The sequence below is a fragment of the Acomys minous genome (assembly GCF_964271855.1).
Source record: "Acomys minous genome assembly, chromosome: 6".
Taxonomy (NCBI): domain Eukaryota; kingdom Metazoa; phylum Chordata; class Mammalia; order Rodentia; family Muridae; genus Acomys; species Acomys minous.
Genome location: NC_140487.1, coordinates 30,286,245 through 30,304,892, shown reverse-complemented (window position 1 = coordinate 30,304,892; position 18,648 = coordinate 30,286,245). Strand labels below are relative to the sequence as shown.

At 35.2% G+C, this 18,648-nt stretch overlaps 1 protein-coding gene across 3 annotated transcripts in view; it reads right to left on the bottom strand.

Moving 5' to 3' along the window:
• The window catches only part of SEMA3A (semaphorin 3A), a 460,613-nt gene that overhangs the window by 18,178 nt on the left and 423,787 nt on the right, over window positions 1–18,648 (bottom strand). For all 3 annotated transcript variants that reach the window (XM_084786809.1, XM_084786811.1, XM_084786810.1), the window contains 4 exons: window positions 17,565–17,656; window positions 10,443–10,484; window positions 6,931–7,088; window positions 2,827–2,894 (listed from right to left, as the gene is read on the bottom strand). In XM_084786809.1, coding sequence (XP_084642935.1) covers window positions 2,827–2,894; window positions 6,931–7,088; window positions 10,443–10,484; window positions 17,565–17,656 — 360 coding nt within the window. The remainder of the gene's footprint in view (window positions 1–2,826; window positions 2,895–6,930; window positions 7,089–10,442; window positions 10,485–17,564; window positions 17,657–18,648) is intronic.

The following is an 18,648-nucleotide window of genomic DNA, read 5'->3' as shown; positions in this document are numbered from 1 at the left end:
TAGATATTATTTTGAAATAGTATAAGATCTTTCCTACAAAGGGTCTAGATTGCTAAACATATGGAGGTATCACTTAATGATTATTACAACAGTTTTGTGGTAGATACATAACATGAATGATATATCATGGTATTATTTCTCTCGCTGTGTATTTTCAGGCCTAAGTGCATATTCATATGTTTGTGTGTGTACATATGTAGTAGTGTGGTATGCATGTGCAAATGGAGACCAGAGGATGATCTTCAATATTTTTCTTTTTCAGGAGTTGTCTTCCTTGTTTTTGGAGTCAGGGTCTTTCAGTGGGACATAAGGCTAGCTAATTAGAATACTATAACTGGCCGAAGAACTTCAGGGATCTACCTGTGCCTGCCTCAGAAGTGTTGAGATTTCAAGGGTACTCCTCCGATCCTGGCTTCTTACACATGAGTCACTAGAGTCACTATACTGACTGAGACATACTTTAGCATTCATAATGATATTTCTTTAAAATTATATTTTAAAAGTCACATTTAATTTCTGAATATGAGGTTGATGATGAAAATAAGGAATAACTTTCTTTTCAGGATGAATAATAGATAGCATTTTGTTTATGTCTCTCCTAGAAAATGAAAATGTTAAGTATTCCCATTATTCCTTGAAAAATTAGGCAATTCATTCATGTTCACTCAAAATCACTGAGTGTTTCTCATATTCACAATGTTATATTTATTACAGCAATATAACAAAGCCTGTACAGACATATAGACTATAGTCCAATTGAAAACAACTTCTCCTTCTTTTTACTTTCCTTTCAGTTCTCATCTGTATATTTAACCCTCAAGATATGAGCACATACATTCTTCAATATAATGAATTAATAATTAATATTCTCTTATTTAGGAAATGATGGAATCATAGTATAATATTTTTCACTTGAAATAAGCTCATGGAAGATGAGTACATATTAGATTGTTTAAGCGGAGTGTGCTACTTGAAAAACAGAAAGAGTGTCCTAGTACGAGCACTTTCCTTCGCTCCTACTCAGTGGTCTTCCTCTCCAGAGTCAGGAGAGTAACCCACAGGCAAGCCATTGGCCACGGATGTTTAAAAGTGCGGGATTTGAAGCCATTTGCTCCAACATCTCCTGTTTCTCCCACAGTGCTACCGAGGATTTATGAATCTGACTCTAACACATTGAAATTACACACATGGGGCTGTGCATTTCAAGAAGGTAACAGACTTTGCAGTTTCATGCTCAACTGCTACATGTGGTGGTGGTTCCCCTTTAGCATACATTAAAAAAAAAAGAATATTCTACACACCTAGTAAATCAAATCAAGATTAACTAAAATATAAAAAGAGTGTTTTGTGATTACTGTAAAAGGCACTTGAAGAGAAAGCTGGATTATTGTGTTGAATTACAATGTTCATGCTTTGCATGCTAGCTATTAGTTTTTAACTGTTTATTAGTGTCATTGTCATTGATACATTTCCCCAGCAGAGGGAAGCACAGGTTCATTATTAATTTTATAAATTGAACTATAGAAGAATGAGATTGTACTGTAATTCATACATTTTAAATGGAGGTTGTACGATGTTTCAGATTAAATAAGCAACTCCAACCTATAAAATGTCTCAATACCTTGTAGCAGTATATTGATTCTAAGTTGCCCACTTCAAAGAAATATACAACTAGCATTTTAATGTAATTGCTTTGTTGTCTGCCTTACTTAAGTGCTCAGGAAAAGCATACTGGGTTACCATCAGAACACACATACACACTCACATATATATATATATTTATGTACATACACATATGTACTTATATATATGTATTCATACATGTATACACACATATATACATATATGTATGTATATACATATATATATGTATGTATATACATATATACATGTGTGTATATATATGTGTGTGTACATATATATGTGGCTTGCTTGGTCCATTTTAATACTAATTATTTTACATTTATTTGATATATTTTAATGAAAATTTCTCTTGCCTATATCTGTAAAAGTATGTTCATAGACTTCTCTTTTTTTATTCATGTACAACATTTGAATTCTATATCTTATTAAGATCTAAAATCTTGAATTTATTATACCAATGATCAAACAATACATTCCTGGCATGTGCCACCATGCTTAGTTTATACAAGTGTTGTTGTTATTGTTCTTAATAAAGGTGCTAAGTGTTTTCTAGAAAAAAAAATTCCTGTTTTGTGTGTTCTTTAGACCATACTTCCCACCCAACTATTTTTGGAAAGGTGTGTGGAGTCCTATCACTTTGGCATCAGAGGTACAAAGGTAAAGTGTGAGTTGCATGGAAGAGTTGGGGCACGAAAGGAGAGGAGGTTGTAAGGAGCTCCACAAGGAGACGATGGAGGCTGGCAGATCTGAATGCAGGCGGGCCTGCTCAGACTGATGCACCAGCCAAGGACATTGGAAGCAGAGGACCTTGACCCCTGTTCAGATTTAGCCAATAGACAGCTCATTCTCCACATGGGGTATAGGGTATGGGGGACTGCCTCTGACAAGAACTCTGATTACTGCCCCTCAGCGGAGAGGCCCTGTGGGAACACAGATGAAGGGGATGCAGTCTATCCAAATGAGGCCTGATAGGCTGTGGTCAGAAGGTGTGGGAGGAGGATGCCACCTGTCAGAGGTATAGCGGATGGAAATAGAGCTGAAAAAGGAGGAAGGGCAGGAACAGGAAGATAAGAAGTAGGGGATTATAGTCAGGATGTAATGTGAAAAAATTAATAATAATAATAATAATAATAACAACAACAACAACAATAATAATAATAACTTTAAAATGTGACAACTTACCATGGTGTTGTAAGTCTGAACAGTGAGTCAGTGGGTCTCCGTTTCTTATATCTTGTCGTCGTGTGCGTCTAAAAAAATTGCATTCAAGAGACATTACTCGATCTCTATTTTTTTTTTCAGTTAGGAATTTCTGATGCAAACGAAGAATCAAGTATATAGTGAATACTACAGACAATCGAGGAAGACATTCATTTGCACCTAGTGTGGCTGTATGAGGAGTCTGCATGGTGATCAAGCCGGGGAGAAGGGCATGGTGGCACTGCACTCGAGAGGCAGAGGCAGGCGATTGCTATGAGTTCGAGGCCAGCCTGGTCTACGAAGCAAGTCCAGGACAGCTGAGGCTACACAGAAAAGTGAGTCCAGGACAGTCGAGACCACACAGAAAGACCTTGTTTCAAAAACAAAAACAAAAACACAAACCCCAAAAAGCAAAAGAATTTTACAAAACCAAACTGGGAAACAATGTACTGAAGTCTTTTAAATGGACCCTTTGAACAGACTGTGGCTTATTCTCTACCAGGTATCAGTAAATAAAAAGCCAACTCTGAGAAGGTCAGAACTTAATTCTAGAGGAAATAAAGTACAATTATTTTGGAACACCAACCCATTTCTTCAATAAACATAATTGAACTATTGTTCTGATCCTTAATGTGGGTGTAAGCTGGGAAATTAGAAATCACATGAGTGACAATTTTTCTCATTGCTCATACATATATTTAAAATATATTATTGTCTACTTTTAGAATGTACAAATTAAGAATTTTTTCGTTTATTGAACTGAAACTTTGTTATATCAGTATTTTATAGAACAGCATGTGTATTGCATTTTATTTGATGTCTTATTTGATGATTGAACTCAGAGACTATTGTTAAGTGCTGAACCATTGAACTACATCTCCAGCATTTTATTCTTTCCTTGGTTTAGATAGCGTCTCATTCTACAGTTATGACTAGCCTGCAGGCGTTTCAGCTGAATACCACCACGACAGCCCTATCCTATGATTGCAAATCAGTTTGTGCACCAAAGAAAAGAAAGAAAAAACATCTACAAAAAAAATTTTTTGGGGGGAGTTGAAGACAGGTTAGGAGATTTATTGATATTTCCATCTGAAAAATCTCACAGGTTTTTCCAGACAAAAATCAGATGCAGGATGATTGTTTGATTTAAACTTTTTGGGAGTGCTACAGAAAGAGGACGCAGACAAAATCTCCTTTTTCTAGGAGAGCAGGTGAACCAAAATGACATACTCTTTCACAGAAAAGAGGTATATATGCATCAAACTACAGTTAGGTCTCCTTCCAGGCTTCTTAAACTGTATGTGGGGTTCTTTGCAGTTAGACACACTTGGAGAGGGAGATGAGCTTCTGCTAGTAGATGTAAAAGAGATGCGTAGACTGAGGGATAAGAGGTAAGGTGAATGTCTGTGTATCACCCATGGGGAAAGTTTGGGTGTGTTTGACTGATTCTTTTTTGTTTTTTGTTTTTTGTTTTCATCAGTTTTAAAGGCATTATCTTGCTACAAAATTAGTTTCCATCCTTGGAAAGAGCACTTTTAATAGCCATTGAGAATTGTAAATATGGAACTCATTACTGTATTCATAAATTTAGAAGTCTAAAGTATTTATAGATTTCTATTCGTAGAAGTAGTGAAACTATCAAGCAGATGTGTACATTTGAAAATTGAGCCAGCAAGAGAACTTGTGAAACTTGAACCACAAAGCCTTTGGGAAAGCCTTTCTCAATCATTTAAGCCTCAAAAATGTCACCAGAGACAGTATGTAAGTTGCAAGGCCTCTACACATCCTTTTCAGAGATATACCTAGTGTGAGACACATGAAATTAGGTTAAGGCAAATTCTTAATTCACAAGAGACACAAAAGCCCTTATGAAAATTCTTTTGTTCTTAATTTGTGGGTGTGTGAGAACCACTTTCAAATAAATAAATAAATACAAGTTTTAAATTATAGGTATTTTTATCTCTTTGATAAGAAAAACTTAAACTTCAAACCGCTCACTACCAAATCATGCAATGTTCTTCATTATTATTTCTTATAAAGGAAATAGTCCTCACTTTTACTTCAAATATGAATTCCATATGTATGTTTGAATAAACCAAAAGTACCCTAGATCTAAATAGTTTTAAGAAGGATACAAATTTAATGTTTAATAACTTAGAATTATCACTGTGATAATGGTATATTGCAATATATCAAATTATACATGGCTTCTTTAATCAATACATACTATTTTCAAACTAAATATATTTCTAATGTAAAATCTCAACAAACTATAGAAGTACTATAGCACCTAAATATGGAATTTTGAAAACACTGTTTTGTATGTAGTGTACACTAGGAGTTTTACCTTTAGTATTGATTTGACTCTGTGTTCTAATTGTATAACAATATAAGTTCTAGGTATTTGTGTAAAAAGACATTATGTATTTCTTAATGTTATGTGTATGTTGTGCATCTCTGTGAATTTATGGGCATACCATGAGACCAGAAGAGGAGTTGGAGGTTCTGATGCTGGAGTTACAAATGTTATGTAAGCCATCTATGAGGGGCTAGGAACTGAACTGGGATCCTCTGAAAGAGCAGTAAGTGCTCTTGACCATTGAGCCATCTCTACAGCCCCAGTTGTAGATGACTTAATATTGAAACAATATTATCTAAAACATCAATGGAATCATTTAAGTAGTTGTTAAAATGTGCTTCACTACTGTGAAAGGCTGAAACACAGACTTTCTTTGGATATACTGTCCATGCTAAAACAAAGATATATTGTTCCTAAGGTGCAGTCCTGCTTAGGGATGGTAGTGACTTTTTTATGTTTGAATAGGTAGGTCACTATTCATGGTAGTAAGAAAATTGTTGTAATATAGTAGTAATATTATTAGTACTATAGAAATAGTAATATAAGGTAGTAATATAATACAAGCTGTCAAGAATGCATGAGAAATATACACATACATGTATAAGCAGATAATATTTTATTGTGCAGTTTTATGTTTCAAGTGAAAACCCTGTAAAGACAAGATGATGCAGTAATAACAGGGACAATTAAAAATTTTTGAGTTAAATAAGGAGATATATTTAGTTATGTTAGTTCATTAATATTAATACATTGATGACATCAATGCAACATTTTTAAATGTAGGAAGAAACTCCTGATTTTTTTTCTTATGTCTCTCTTTATGTATTGGGGCATTGGGACGTGTGCCGTGTTGCATGTGTGAATCTGAGATCACAAACATGTGTGTTAGTGCACTCTTCCTACCTTGCTTGAGGCAGAACATTTTGCTGTGTGCTGCTGCCATATGCACACCAGGCTAGCTGTCTTGTGAGATTTCAGGGATTCACCTGTGTCTTTTCCCCATCTCAGCTCCTGTAGAATCACTGGGATTACAGATGTGCACACCATATCCAGCACAAGAGTTTGCTGGGCAGTCATTCTCATGTCCTCTCCCTCTGATGGCCAGGACTTTTCTAAATAAGGCATTGCCTAAGCCTTCATTTTGATATTTTAGGATTAGGTTCTTATATATTCTTTAGATTCTATAGGCAAATGAATTCCTGTCTGCAAGATATTTCTTTTCATTTGGCACCATGAATGGGCTTATTAAAATAAAAAGCAGGACATAATAACTTTAGATAGAAAAAGTAGATTTATGGATGATAGCACATTGGGTTCAAAAAGTACAAGGCCTAGACTTTGTTCTGTTTTTTTACTCATAACATTTTCTGCACCTTTTACCATATTTCTGTCTTCTAAAATAAAGCTGCAAATCTATTTTCTAGCTATAAGAAATGAGAGATAGATATTATGTTGTTATCTTAAAAGTCTTTTGGTTATTTGTTCTATTTCATTTAGTATTCAACTTTCCTAGTATACATTTTTTTGCTTGTTTTGTGTTTTTTAGGAAAAGAGGAAAATGAAAGAAACAACAAAGTAGCAACCAAAATTCTAATTATCATCTTTCTACCTCTTCTCCCTCTCTCTTTGCACAGAAAGGCAGTATGTTAATTATAAAGGGCTGTTCTATGAAGCAAATAGACAAGGATGCTATGACACATTACATCTCCCTTTAATGTTCACCTTACCTCTTGGCAGTAGGAAAGTAGCGTGAGCATGATGACCCATCCCAGGCACAGTAAGGGTCCCGGGCAAGGCAGCACTCTGCACAGGCTTTCCCATAAATGTCACAGCGATGCAGCGGAAGCTGTGTGACCCCAGCAGCTGAACCAATGTACAGTTGTTGCTGTGAATGCATTAAGAAGAACACTCTTTTTAAAAAACTAACTTATTTAGGCTCTTTAACAATGAATTATATGTATGAATAGAAATTGTTTTGGATAGTTTCTTCTAAAGTCTAGCCATTAATACAGTTTTAAGTGAAGTAGAAACACATTCTCAGCATCTGATTGCAACAGGAAAGAGAAAAACACATTTTTCTTTCACTGGAGCATTGACTAATGATATAGTAAGCCTTAAGTAAAAGTTATACAAATGTTTTGCCAGAGGACAGTTCATTGGATAAAGGTGGCTGCTGCTAAGCCTGATATTCTGATGTTGATCCCAGGGACCACATGATGGGAGATAAGACCTGACTTCTGACTCTCACACCCATGAGTCGCATTATGACAATCCCTAGACATATAGAATGAACAAAAATGAAACAAATTTTTAAAACTTATATTAATTCTGAGACATGGAAGTGATAATCCAGAGGCAAAATACTTCAAAAGTATATTTTAACTTTCTAAGGTATAAATGAAAATTGAGTTTTCGAACAATTTCATTGTAAACAACAGAATGCTCTTTGACATTATAGTCTAATCATCAGAAACAGACATAGTCAATATTGTGATTTCACTTACAGAATATATATATATATAGTGTACATATATATATGTACACATGTGCCTGCATGCATTTATGTGTTTTGTGCTTTGTATATATATATATATATATATATGTAAGTTGAATGTAGGCTGAAGTGCATACTGAAATTTAAGAAACTATTAAGAAATGTTTTCAGAGATAATCCAGTTCTTAAGGCTAATTATATTTTAATAAAATAAAAATAAGAGTTAAGAAAAACAAATCCATATCCTTGTACATACATTTTTCTTGTTAAAATTCCTATTCTATTCAATGAAATAGAGAAATAAAATCATTATGTATATTAATCGATGCATAATTTGTTTTGCTAATTCAACTTTAGAATTGTACTGAATGAGGTTATAAACCAACGTAGTTTAAGAAATGTTGATTCTTCAGTAAGAGAACATATTTTATCCTTTTAAACGAATGAGCTTAGAAATCTGTTGAATAAAGGCAGTCTCAATGTGATAAAAAAAAAATGAAGCAGGTGCAAAATATTTAAGCAAAGGTGGGATTGCTTACAGCATTGCAGCAATAACCAGAAACATGGTTGGCAACAAACACCAAGGACATGAGTACCCTGACACTACATCCTCTTTTCTTTTGCTATTGTTGAGATAGTTTCCTGCAGCCTAGGCTAGCCTTAAGCTCCAGACTCTGCTGCCTTCCCCTCCTAAGTGATTAGAGATGGGTGTGGCTGTTAGCCCTAGCTTTGTGATCCTGCTTGAAAAGGTTACTGACCAAATTGGTCATTCTGTCAGAAGATCTCACGCTTGGCTACTAATATTTAAGAAGCATATGCCAAATTCACAAATATAGATTTATAAGCACATGACATTTGAGTAGGAAAAGAATAACCCAAACAAAGTGTCTACATCTGACACATGCCTTTAGGAGAAAAATAGAAAAAAAATGTACAGAGAAAAAGAGAAAAAGCGAAGAGTATAGCCATCCAGTTGATTTACAGTCATGAAAACATAGAGTCCAATAAATAGCCCCCAAATTAAATGCAATTCAATGTCATTTTGATTTTATCCTAATTCTTCAGGATTACTAATGATATATAAAATAATCATGCTATCCACATGAAACATAGGGGCTTGCAGGCATCGCTGAGTGCAATCCAATGACTAGCTAGGAACCTGATGTGCTTTTTCTGCCCAATTTAACATCACCGCAGGAGATTTCACTAGCCTCCTCACGGCATCTTGGGGCATGAGCAGGACGTGATTTCATTAGCTAGAATGCTCGGTATATTACCCTGCCATGTGTCCCTCTTGAAATGCTGTCTCACTTTAAAAATGTGCCTAAGAGTGGGTGAAATTGAGTCACATTGAATGAAATTCATCTTTCCTCCTCAATGGCCAATGTAAGCCAGGGACTCTTTTATTGTGGTAATTTAAACTGACATTAAAAAAATTGAATGTTGTATTAATAAGCAATGTTTTAAAATATTTAAAAATAGTACTTTTTTCAAACAGGATGTTTTTCTAAGTTGGATTTAGAGGTAATTCAGCAAGGATAGCAGAGAATAAATATAAATAAATACCTTTAAAATCATTACAGGAAATAATATCTCTGTCTAGCTTCTATCCTGGAAGGCCCCGGATTTCCTTGCCAACATGTGACAATTTTTAGATTTGAAGAACAGGTGAACACATGTTAATGAGGTGTCAGATAGCAGTATCGAGTCAATGGCATCTGCACTCTGAGTTTAAATATCTTGGAGATTATCAGTCTATTTTGATATGTCTATGTGGAAAGGCCACACTTTCCATTTTGTTGGCACCATAACTTAGTGTTTTGTTCAAGTGGTAACACACTGTCAAAGGCGAGACAGGCAAACAGATAAGAAATGACTATAGCTAACTGACTCTTATATTCACAGTTGTACATACAAGTTTTTACAGCAGCTAGGGACATCCGAGGTCACTTTAATTTTTATACTATATTTGTTACAAATAGACTTCAGTTCAGTATATCAAGTCACTTCTAAAATTATCATTCATGTACTGGATTGAAGATGGAGAAAATATAATTCTTAGAAATCAAACTTTGTGTCATGTCTGTAGGTCAGTATTGGGGAGTTGGTTGTTTTTCTTTTATATCATGCCAAAATATCCATATGTTATAAATGAAAAGACTAATCATTGGCTACCCTAAAACTCTGAATTCTTAGAGTTCTAGAATATGCTACTTGGTAGTGTTTGATTGTATGTTTAACCAAAAGTGAAAGCCACTCTTTCTTCTCTCGTGATTACAATACTACTGAAGGTAGGGCATGCTTGTTAAGATCTTCAAAACATATTCATCAACTGCTTACTCTAATCAACCTATAAGGTGTACATTTCATACTTACGTAAAAATTAAATAAAATTTAAACCTTTTATTCTAAAGTAATGCAACAATATTAAATTTAAAATACGTGTATGTACACTGTTACAGCATGAAAAACACTATTGAGGGCTGAGTAAATTAGAGATTGTAGTACTATGAATCAATATTTAAAGTTCACTGTTATACTGATCTGGGTAACACATTAAGGAGGCAAAGATGATGCAACATTCATTTCATTCGCTGGTTATAATAATACTTCTTTGCTCTTTGCTTCTTTACATCCCACTTGCTAAGCAATCTATAAAATATGATGGATAGCAAGTGAATCTATCAGGGTTGAATGCAAATTTAACAAAACCACAGGGTTCAGTGTGGTGTGTTAGGCTGGTACCTGTTTAGTAGAGAGCTCCATTGCTGAAATAGTTGTCGGTTCCTAAAAAATAAGAAGCAAAAGCAGCGTTCAATAAATGATAACTCACTGGTTAACACCGTTAGCAAGTTGTCGGAGAAACATCACTGCCTACAACAAATAGTATATAAACTGGAAATAAGATCTGTGAAAGAAGCTGAAGAGAGGGTGCTAAATAGTGAGGCAAACAATAAGAGCACAGCCCATCTTCCTGATTACGAGTCCTCAGGGATCCTGCCTGCGGTTGGACAAGTCATGTTTGTTGCCTGCTGAATGAGCCTACAGAGAACTCCTGCTCTATACTAAGTCCGGAAAAGCTAAATTCTCTACATTTCTCCCCTTCCTTACCTATTTCTTTAACTTATTATACTCTATTTTTCTTTCTATTTGTATGTAAGACAAAGACGGGCATCGCTATGTTTTTCCTTGGTGCTTTAGATGGAATTTGAACATTCTAAGGTGACATCAGTTCTGCCCACAGTTCTGCCCTCTCCACCCAGCCCTTCCTCTGTGTGCTCTTTCATCTTCAGAAGTGGAATTCAACAGCACAATTCCATTATGCCTCAGAATTTTTTTGTTGATTGCTTCCTTTTAGCCTTCCTACAGTCTTCTTTGTACCTCCCTGACAATCCTGACAGTTCTGCCTTCCCTCATCGGCCTATTCTTCCCACTCTGCCTTTCTTTCTGAGGTGGGCCACTCTGGGCCTGCCCACCACAGACACACAGAGAGCTAAAGTGCTGCACATCAAACCTGATGGCAAAACTGAGCACACGATTTTCTTAGTAATTTCTGTACAACCTGTCTGGTGCACAAATGAAACAAATGATGAAGGACGTGTGTTAACTTAATGGAGTAATTTAGAGATTCCCAATACTTTTCTACTTTATAGCTTAAATGAGTGATAGTAATTACTAAATATAATCATGATTTCTCAAGAAATTATCAATCACAAAGACAGCTGTGATGAAAATAATGTCAGCCCACTGTATCTACATAGAAACGATATATTTACTATTTAATAGTATCAAGCCACAAATATAAAATTTATATTTCAAAATAACCATTCCACTTTAAAGGGTTGTTTTTGGCTTCTACAATATTGAAACACATGAACTAAAACAGAAACTCAATGTGTTAGAAATTTCCATGGCAACTTTCCTCCTCTACCCATTTCATATAAGAATTTCTTATGTGACTAAAGAAATAACTTAACTTCATGGGGTTTGTATCAAAGAAATTATACAGTCAAGGTTCAAGGAATATAAAAATTTAACATCACCTCCAATAAAATATGAGGTTTACATTATTTGAAAGTATAGGTGCTTAAATTTTTATTTCATATTCATTAATAAAACAAAAGCAAAATCATCCATAAAGCATATAGAAACGTGTTATCTCATATGTAAATTGTAAAACATGAAACAAACTCCCACACCAGAGTTAATAGGGTCATATTATGATGTCAACATTCAAGATTAAGATTATCATATCACCTACTTAATAGAAATGTATTTATTATTTGTATCAGGAAATTAATAACAACTTAGATTATGTACTGCCTGCAACTGTAAGTAAGCTATATGCTTTCTGAGAAATAATTGGTGACAAATAATTGGTGACAAATATGAATTCCATTTAAAACATAAGCATTTTCCTATGAAATTGCTATTGCAAATGTAATTGGGTGTTCAAGCTAAAAAAATTAAAAACAGCATCTTCTCAGGATTTTCTATGACTCCAATTTACTATACTTCTCCCAGATAGTTTCATTTAGTTGTTATTAACTCTGTGCACTAGCAAAGCTTTTCTTTATGTGTGTGTGTGTGTGTGTGTGTGTGTGTGTGTGTGTGTGTGTGTTTCCTTTTTAAATTAATTTATTCTTGTTACATCTCAATGGTTATCCCATCCCTTGTATCCTCCCATTCTTCCCTCCCTCACATTTGCCCCTTATTCCCCTCCCCTATGACTGTTCCTGAGGGGGATTACCTCCCCCTGTATATGCTCATAGGGTATCAAATCTCTTCTTTGTAACCTGCTGCCCTTCCTCTGAGTACCACCAGGTCTCCCCCTCCAGGGGACATGGTCAAAGGTGAGGCACCAGAGTACGTGAGAAAGTAATATCCCACTATCCACTCTACTGTGGAGAATATTCTGTCCATTGGCTAGATCTGGGTAGGGGTTTAAAGTTTTATGGCCTGTATTGTCCTTGGCTGGTGCCTTAGTTTGAGCGGGATCCCTGGGCCCAAATCTGCCTATCATAATGTTCTACTTGTAGGCTTCTAGGACCCTCTGGATCCTTCTACTTTGCCATTCTCCCATGCTTCTCTCATCTAGAGTCCCACTAGAATGTCCTCCCCTCTGTCTCAGTTTCCTGGTAAGTGAAGGCTTTCGTGGGACATGCCCCTTGGGCTAATATGCAGATATAAGTGAGTATATACCATTTGAGTCTTTCTGCTTCTGGGTAAACTCACTCATTATAGCAAAGCTTTTCAAGCTGCTGATCCCAGGAGATCCTGATACAGCTCAGTCTACACTCAGCAATGGAAGAGACTCTTCTTCAGAAGTTAATAGACTGGGCTTTGGAAAGCACCAATTATATTTTACATTTGAATGAGAATTAAACTCTTTCATTTGTTTGTTCAGGTGTTCATGGAATACTGCATAAGTTGGATTTAAAGTGCAAGTGTTATTGATGTAACAACCTCAAAATTCTTTGCAGTCAATATAATTATAAATAAAGCCTTTGTGCCCTAGGTGCCTTGACTGGATGTGACAGTTCACTGACTCAAAAGGAAAATCCATTGGAAGAACAGGAAAGGAAAATCCATACTGTCAGGTTAAAGTGAAAAACTACCATGTATTGGTTATTTTTAAAACATCTTCTTACCTTAAAAAGACAACAATATGGAAGCCCAGCATCTAGAACTGATTTTTACAATGATTTTACCGTAAAAAGAGAATTTTTCAGAGTTCATGATTATAATCTTCAATGCAAGAAGAAATTGATGCTCCATTAACTAACCTGCTCACTCAGAAGCATATAGTAAAGACTTTCCTTTTTTCTCTTTCTTATTTATTTTTATTTAAGTAATTTATTCAGATTACGTCTAAGTTGTTATTCCCTCTCTTGTATCTTCCCATTCCCACCTCCCTCTCTTTTTCCACCTATTCCTCTCAAACTCAGACAATTGCTGGCAAATCTCATTTAGATCCAGGCTGTATGTTAGTGCTACAATGCTATTTTGAACATTTACTAGCACGCCACTTAATTTCTTCATCTGACACCAATGCCAATTTTGCTTTACCTCTTACTGTCTATTAAAATTTTACTCTGAAATGGCAATTTTCTTGCTAAGGAATATTTTTCTTTCTATACAGTGATTATTACATGATTTCACCCAGAATAAAAGTATCTTGTAACAAAAACCACTGGAATGTTCTGTGATTAGGTGGGTATTTTCTTAAAACCGATCTCAAGATGGCAAAGTGTATGCATTGGTTTTAATCCAAGGATTTATGAGTTATTCAATCTAAAAGAAACTCATAATAACATGGTCTCATGGAGGTGGCAATACAGGTAAATTAACCTAACATTAAATGTGTTTAAAAATTATAAAAAGGTACATGCCAGGATCATGACCTTAAATCTTTATCCTGTGTATTTACCCTATCAAGCTATTGCATAGCTCAGTTGATCTTTTTAAACTGCGTTTTATTTTAAATGGAACGACACAAGTGTCAAATAGAAACATAGAAACTGAAACATTTTCCTGCTTTTCATTGTATGTGGCTATCGCTTTAATGTGTTGTGGGTTTTCTTTTTCTGTTCCCCACTGAAAAATTAAACAAAGCTTGACAGTGAAATATCCCAATTGCTAGCCCACAATATATGTATGAACTTTGGCTGATAGAACAGAATGCTGAAAGTAAATATTTCTGTAAACTCTGCCCAAAGATGTTTTGTCTGCTTGAGTGCCAAAGAAATAATCGTGACAATATGCACAGCAGGAACTGGGAAGAAAATGTGGGCTGCTTCCATGGAAGGATATGTGTTTCTAAATGCAGCCATCTCCTAACACGATTTAGATATCTAAATAGTTTTTTCCTGTACAGTACAATGTTAATTATTCATAATTGTTAAATTATGCTAAAGAATTTTTCTTAATGTAGTGTAAAGGCCAAAGAAATATGTCCTAGCAGCCACAAGAGGCACAAGTTTGAAATATATTTTGTTTGAAAGCCACCAAGACAGAACAAATTGTAATTTTGAAATTAATTACCTATATTGGCAAGTCTTTTGGTTCACATCATGCATTTGCTAAAAGCCATTTTTTTCTCCATAAATTAAGCTCCCTTTAAGTTGAAATTTTTATTAATGCACCAAGCAATACAGGTAAGATGTGAAATGTAAACCTCACATTTAATGATTCCAGAAACATTAAAAAGATAAATTTAGCTACAATATAGAATTACTACCAAAATATGCATGATTTTTAAAATTATTACAACAGAAGATAATGAAAAGACTAAAAATATTTATTATCTACAAATTACATACCATGACTGAAATAATCCTATACAATAAAATTTAATTCCACTGACTGATAACAAAAAGTCAGTGTTTGAAACTAAGAAGTATAACACAGAAGACTTTTTCAGCTTCATGAGGTCAGAGACTGTGCTTTTAGATATCTAAACAGTCCTCTCTGTCTCTGACTCCCTCTCCCTTCCTCCTCTCTCCCTCAGTCCCTTCCTTTCTGTCTATCTCTATCTTTATCTCTCTCCCTCTCTCCCTTTCTCTAACACACACACACACACACACACACACACACACACACACACACACACAAACTTCTATAAACACCTGAATGTATGAAAGGTGTAGGAAAACAAACAAACAAAAAAAGAATTATGAGTCACACAGTTGTTTGTTAAGGACTTTGAAGCATGTTGTGTTAGTGTCCTCCATGACTTTATTTGCAAAAGTTTGGTTAATAATTATTTTAAAACGAAGGGTATTTTCCTTTCTAATAGGAAAGAACATGGACCTGGATTACCAGGATTATATGGTGCTGTTTCTGACTCACTTTCCTTATATTCTTCAAGCTTACTTGACGACTGGATTCTTTGAAGAAGGTTCTTATAGACTTTATCACATTTCACTTTTATATCATTACTGTTTCATTCATTTAATAAATGTTGACTAAATTTATACTTCAGGCTTACAGATATAACAATGAATGCCAGGCAGCCATTTATAAATTTAGTCCTCAATGCCCATAATTTGTTTGCTAATCTAAATGGACTCTATATTGGATCACAGCCCATTTGGATAATTATGGTTTTCAATTTATAGGCTAAGGTTCCAATGTGCTTGCCTTCTAATGTAACTCACTTGGCATAATGAGTGGCAAGATTCAGCCCACACTTTATGCTGAACGCCTAAAAATGGCCAAAGAAATCATATTTTAAAATCAGAATTGTGATTTCACTATTTTGAATATTTAAATTAAGGCTTTGCCTAACCTATACATGAAGTCATCTCATTTTCAGTGTAGATAACTAAAAATAATAACATAATAAATAATAATGACATTGCAGCTGAGCACTGTGGCACGTGCCTGTAATCCCAGTTCTCAGTTACTAGAGGTAGTGTCCGAAGTTCAACATCATCCTTATCTGCATAGTGAGTTCAAGGCCAGTCTGGCATAAGGAGACCTTAGCCACAAAACAAAATAAAACAAAACCAAGTACAATTCCACCAGAAAGCCTGGGTGGCATTTAGGCCATAATGCTGCCACTCTCCTAGTGCTTTAAGCATGAATCTTAAATTATACTCACTGTTTTGCAAATATTATTTGCAAAAATAGATTTAGGGAGATTGTATGAGTGAAACAAGGATTGTTATGCAGCTATGAACTAGGAAGTCTAAGCTCTCCAACAGATTGTTCAGTTTTTACTATAGAAGATCTATGCCACAGAGTACCAGGCACATGTTTGGATGACAATCCTATTTCTAATTGAAATTTTACTTCATTTACTGCTATTTTCATTTCATTTTTCTCTCCAAAGACAATTGAACAGTGATCCCAAGTATATGAGGTAAATAAATCTGTATATAAATAGAATGCTAAAAGAAACAAAGAAACAGGGGCAGGAGAACGCTTTTCGCTACTATTCAATGTTGAATCTACTGAAAGTTACAATCAACCTCCTTCATTTTACCAAAATCAAACACAAAATTAAACAAGTGAAACCCATGTAAGACATCTGGGGCACAAATAATATTACTTGAAGTGGTGAGACTATAGACATTATTTCCCCTTTTCTTATTTCTTGGCATTCAAGTTTATTTTTATCAATAAGTAGCCAATGTGTTATTTTATGAAACATTTCAAATGAGTATAGGAATATGATTTTGTCTCATACATAATTCATGTCAAAATGTGATTCCTCTTCAAGTTCTTCTAGTTAACAATGGCTCTCAACTGAATAGCACATATGATGCCTATGTTGATCTATTTCCTATGCCCATGTGGTTTCAACCTCAACATATCCAATACTTTAAGAGCCTGTGAGACTGTTGGTGACTGAGGAAAAAGAAACAATTTGTTCACTTTTGAAGCTGCTGAGCAGGTATCTATAGCAAATTATCTGCTACTAACATAAAACTTACTCAAATGTTGCCACTGATTCCCTTAGAAAGTATTATAAAATAATGTATGAGTTAGCTGAGATATTTTTCTTCCATTGGCAGGCTGAGTGTGTTGCCCTGAATCTACTCAGGACTTACATATCATGCCTGATATACTATAAATTATGACAGAAGAGATTTTTGAATGGGGAAGGATTTGATCTTCAAGGAAACATACAAATAATGCAAAATGTAAATCATATATTTTATTTTATGTTTTAAAAACTAATATACGAGCCAAGGATTTGCATATCCTTACATTTAACTGCAATGACTCTTTCGCAGTTTGTTTTGACTAGTGTCTGGAAGCTAATCAGATGGGTCCCCGAGAGCACTGTCCACGGTGACTTCACGGTGCAGTTATCCTGGGAGATGGATACTTGGATGTTTGAAATTAAGCAGTACTCACCCGGAAAACCGTCATTTCTTCCAGAAGAACCTCTTCTAAATCATGCCAAGTCTCCTTGGGGACTGAAACCACCTTAAGAACGGTTCCAACATCTTTAAAACAAAGCAGAGGAGAGGGTTTAAAACTTAAGTACATGGGAACTGAGTTTTACCTCTAATGGGACAATAAAGGGTTTTGAAAATTTGTTGGGTTTTTGTTTTTGTTTGTTTTTAATGGGATGGGAGTGTGTGTGCTTGCCAGGGCACACACATGAAATTCAGAGGAAAACCCCAAGAAGTCAGTTCATGTTTTCTACTTTGTTAGAGGTGGGTCTTTTTCATTGTGATGGTTCACTTTCTACTGCAGGAGAACTGGCTTGCAAGCTACTGGGTCTCCACCTAATCTCCACATAGAAATACTGAGATTATTCCACACTTTCCTGTGTCTTCTGGAAGCCTGGACTCAGGTTCTCAACTCAAGCCTGGCAAGAATTTTCATACCCGAGCCATCTCCCCAGCCCCATCAGAAGCATGATAGACCAACCCGGCTTCTTATACTTCTTCCCCGTGTGCACACCCTTGTAAACGTCTATATATAACGCATGGAATGCAGTTAGTCTATGAAATGTACAATTATCCTTGAAAAAATAAAAAAAATCAAATTTTATAATTATATGAAACTTTTCAAAGATTTTAACATGAAAATAAACAAATTTTCAAAAATATAATAAGCAGAACAAAAAACCTGGCTATATGGGATAACTTTTAATTTTCAAGTTTTCCTTAAGTGTCATACATTCCAGAGTAGAAAAAAAAATACCAATTTAAAATGCTGGACTTTTCCACTTTTGTTTTGAAATGAGCATATGTCCATGGAGACTCTATAGTCATGAAGTGTAAGGAATGCTGCTCATCCCTTTCTACAACAAGAGCCTCAGTGTCCAGCAGCCCACCCTACTCCTAGAAAAGCTGCAGCCTTAGAGGCCCTTAAGGCAGGCTCACTGATACTGAAGTGATGACAGACAATGTGGTTTCTCAAAATAAACAGTTTGGATTACTTACAACAAAAGGTTGTCTGCCATACACACACTGGGCAATCAATTCTA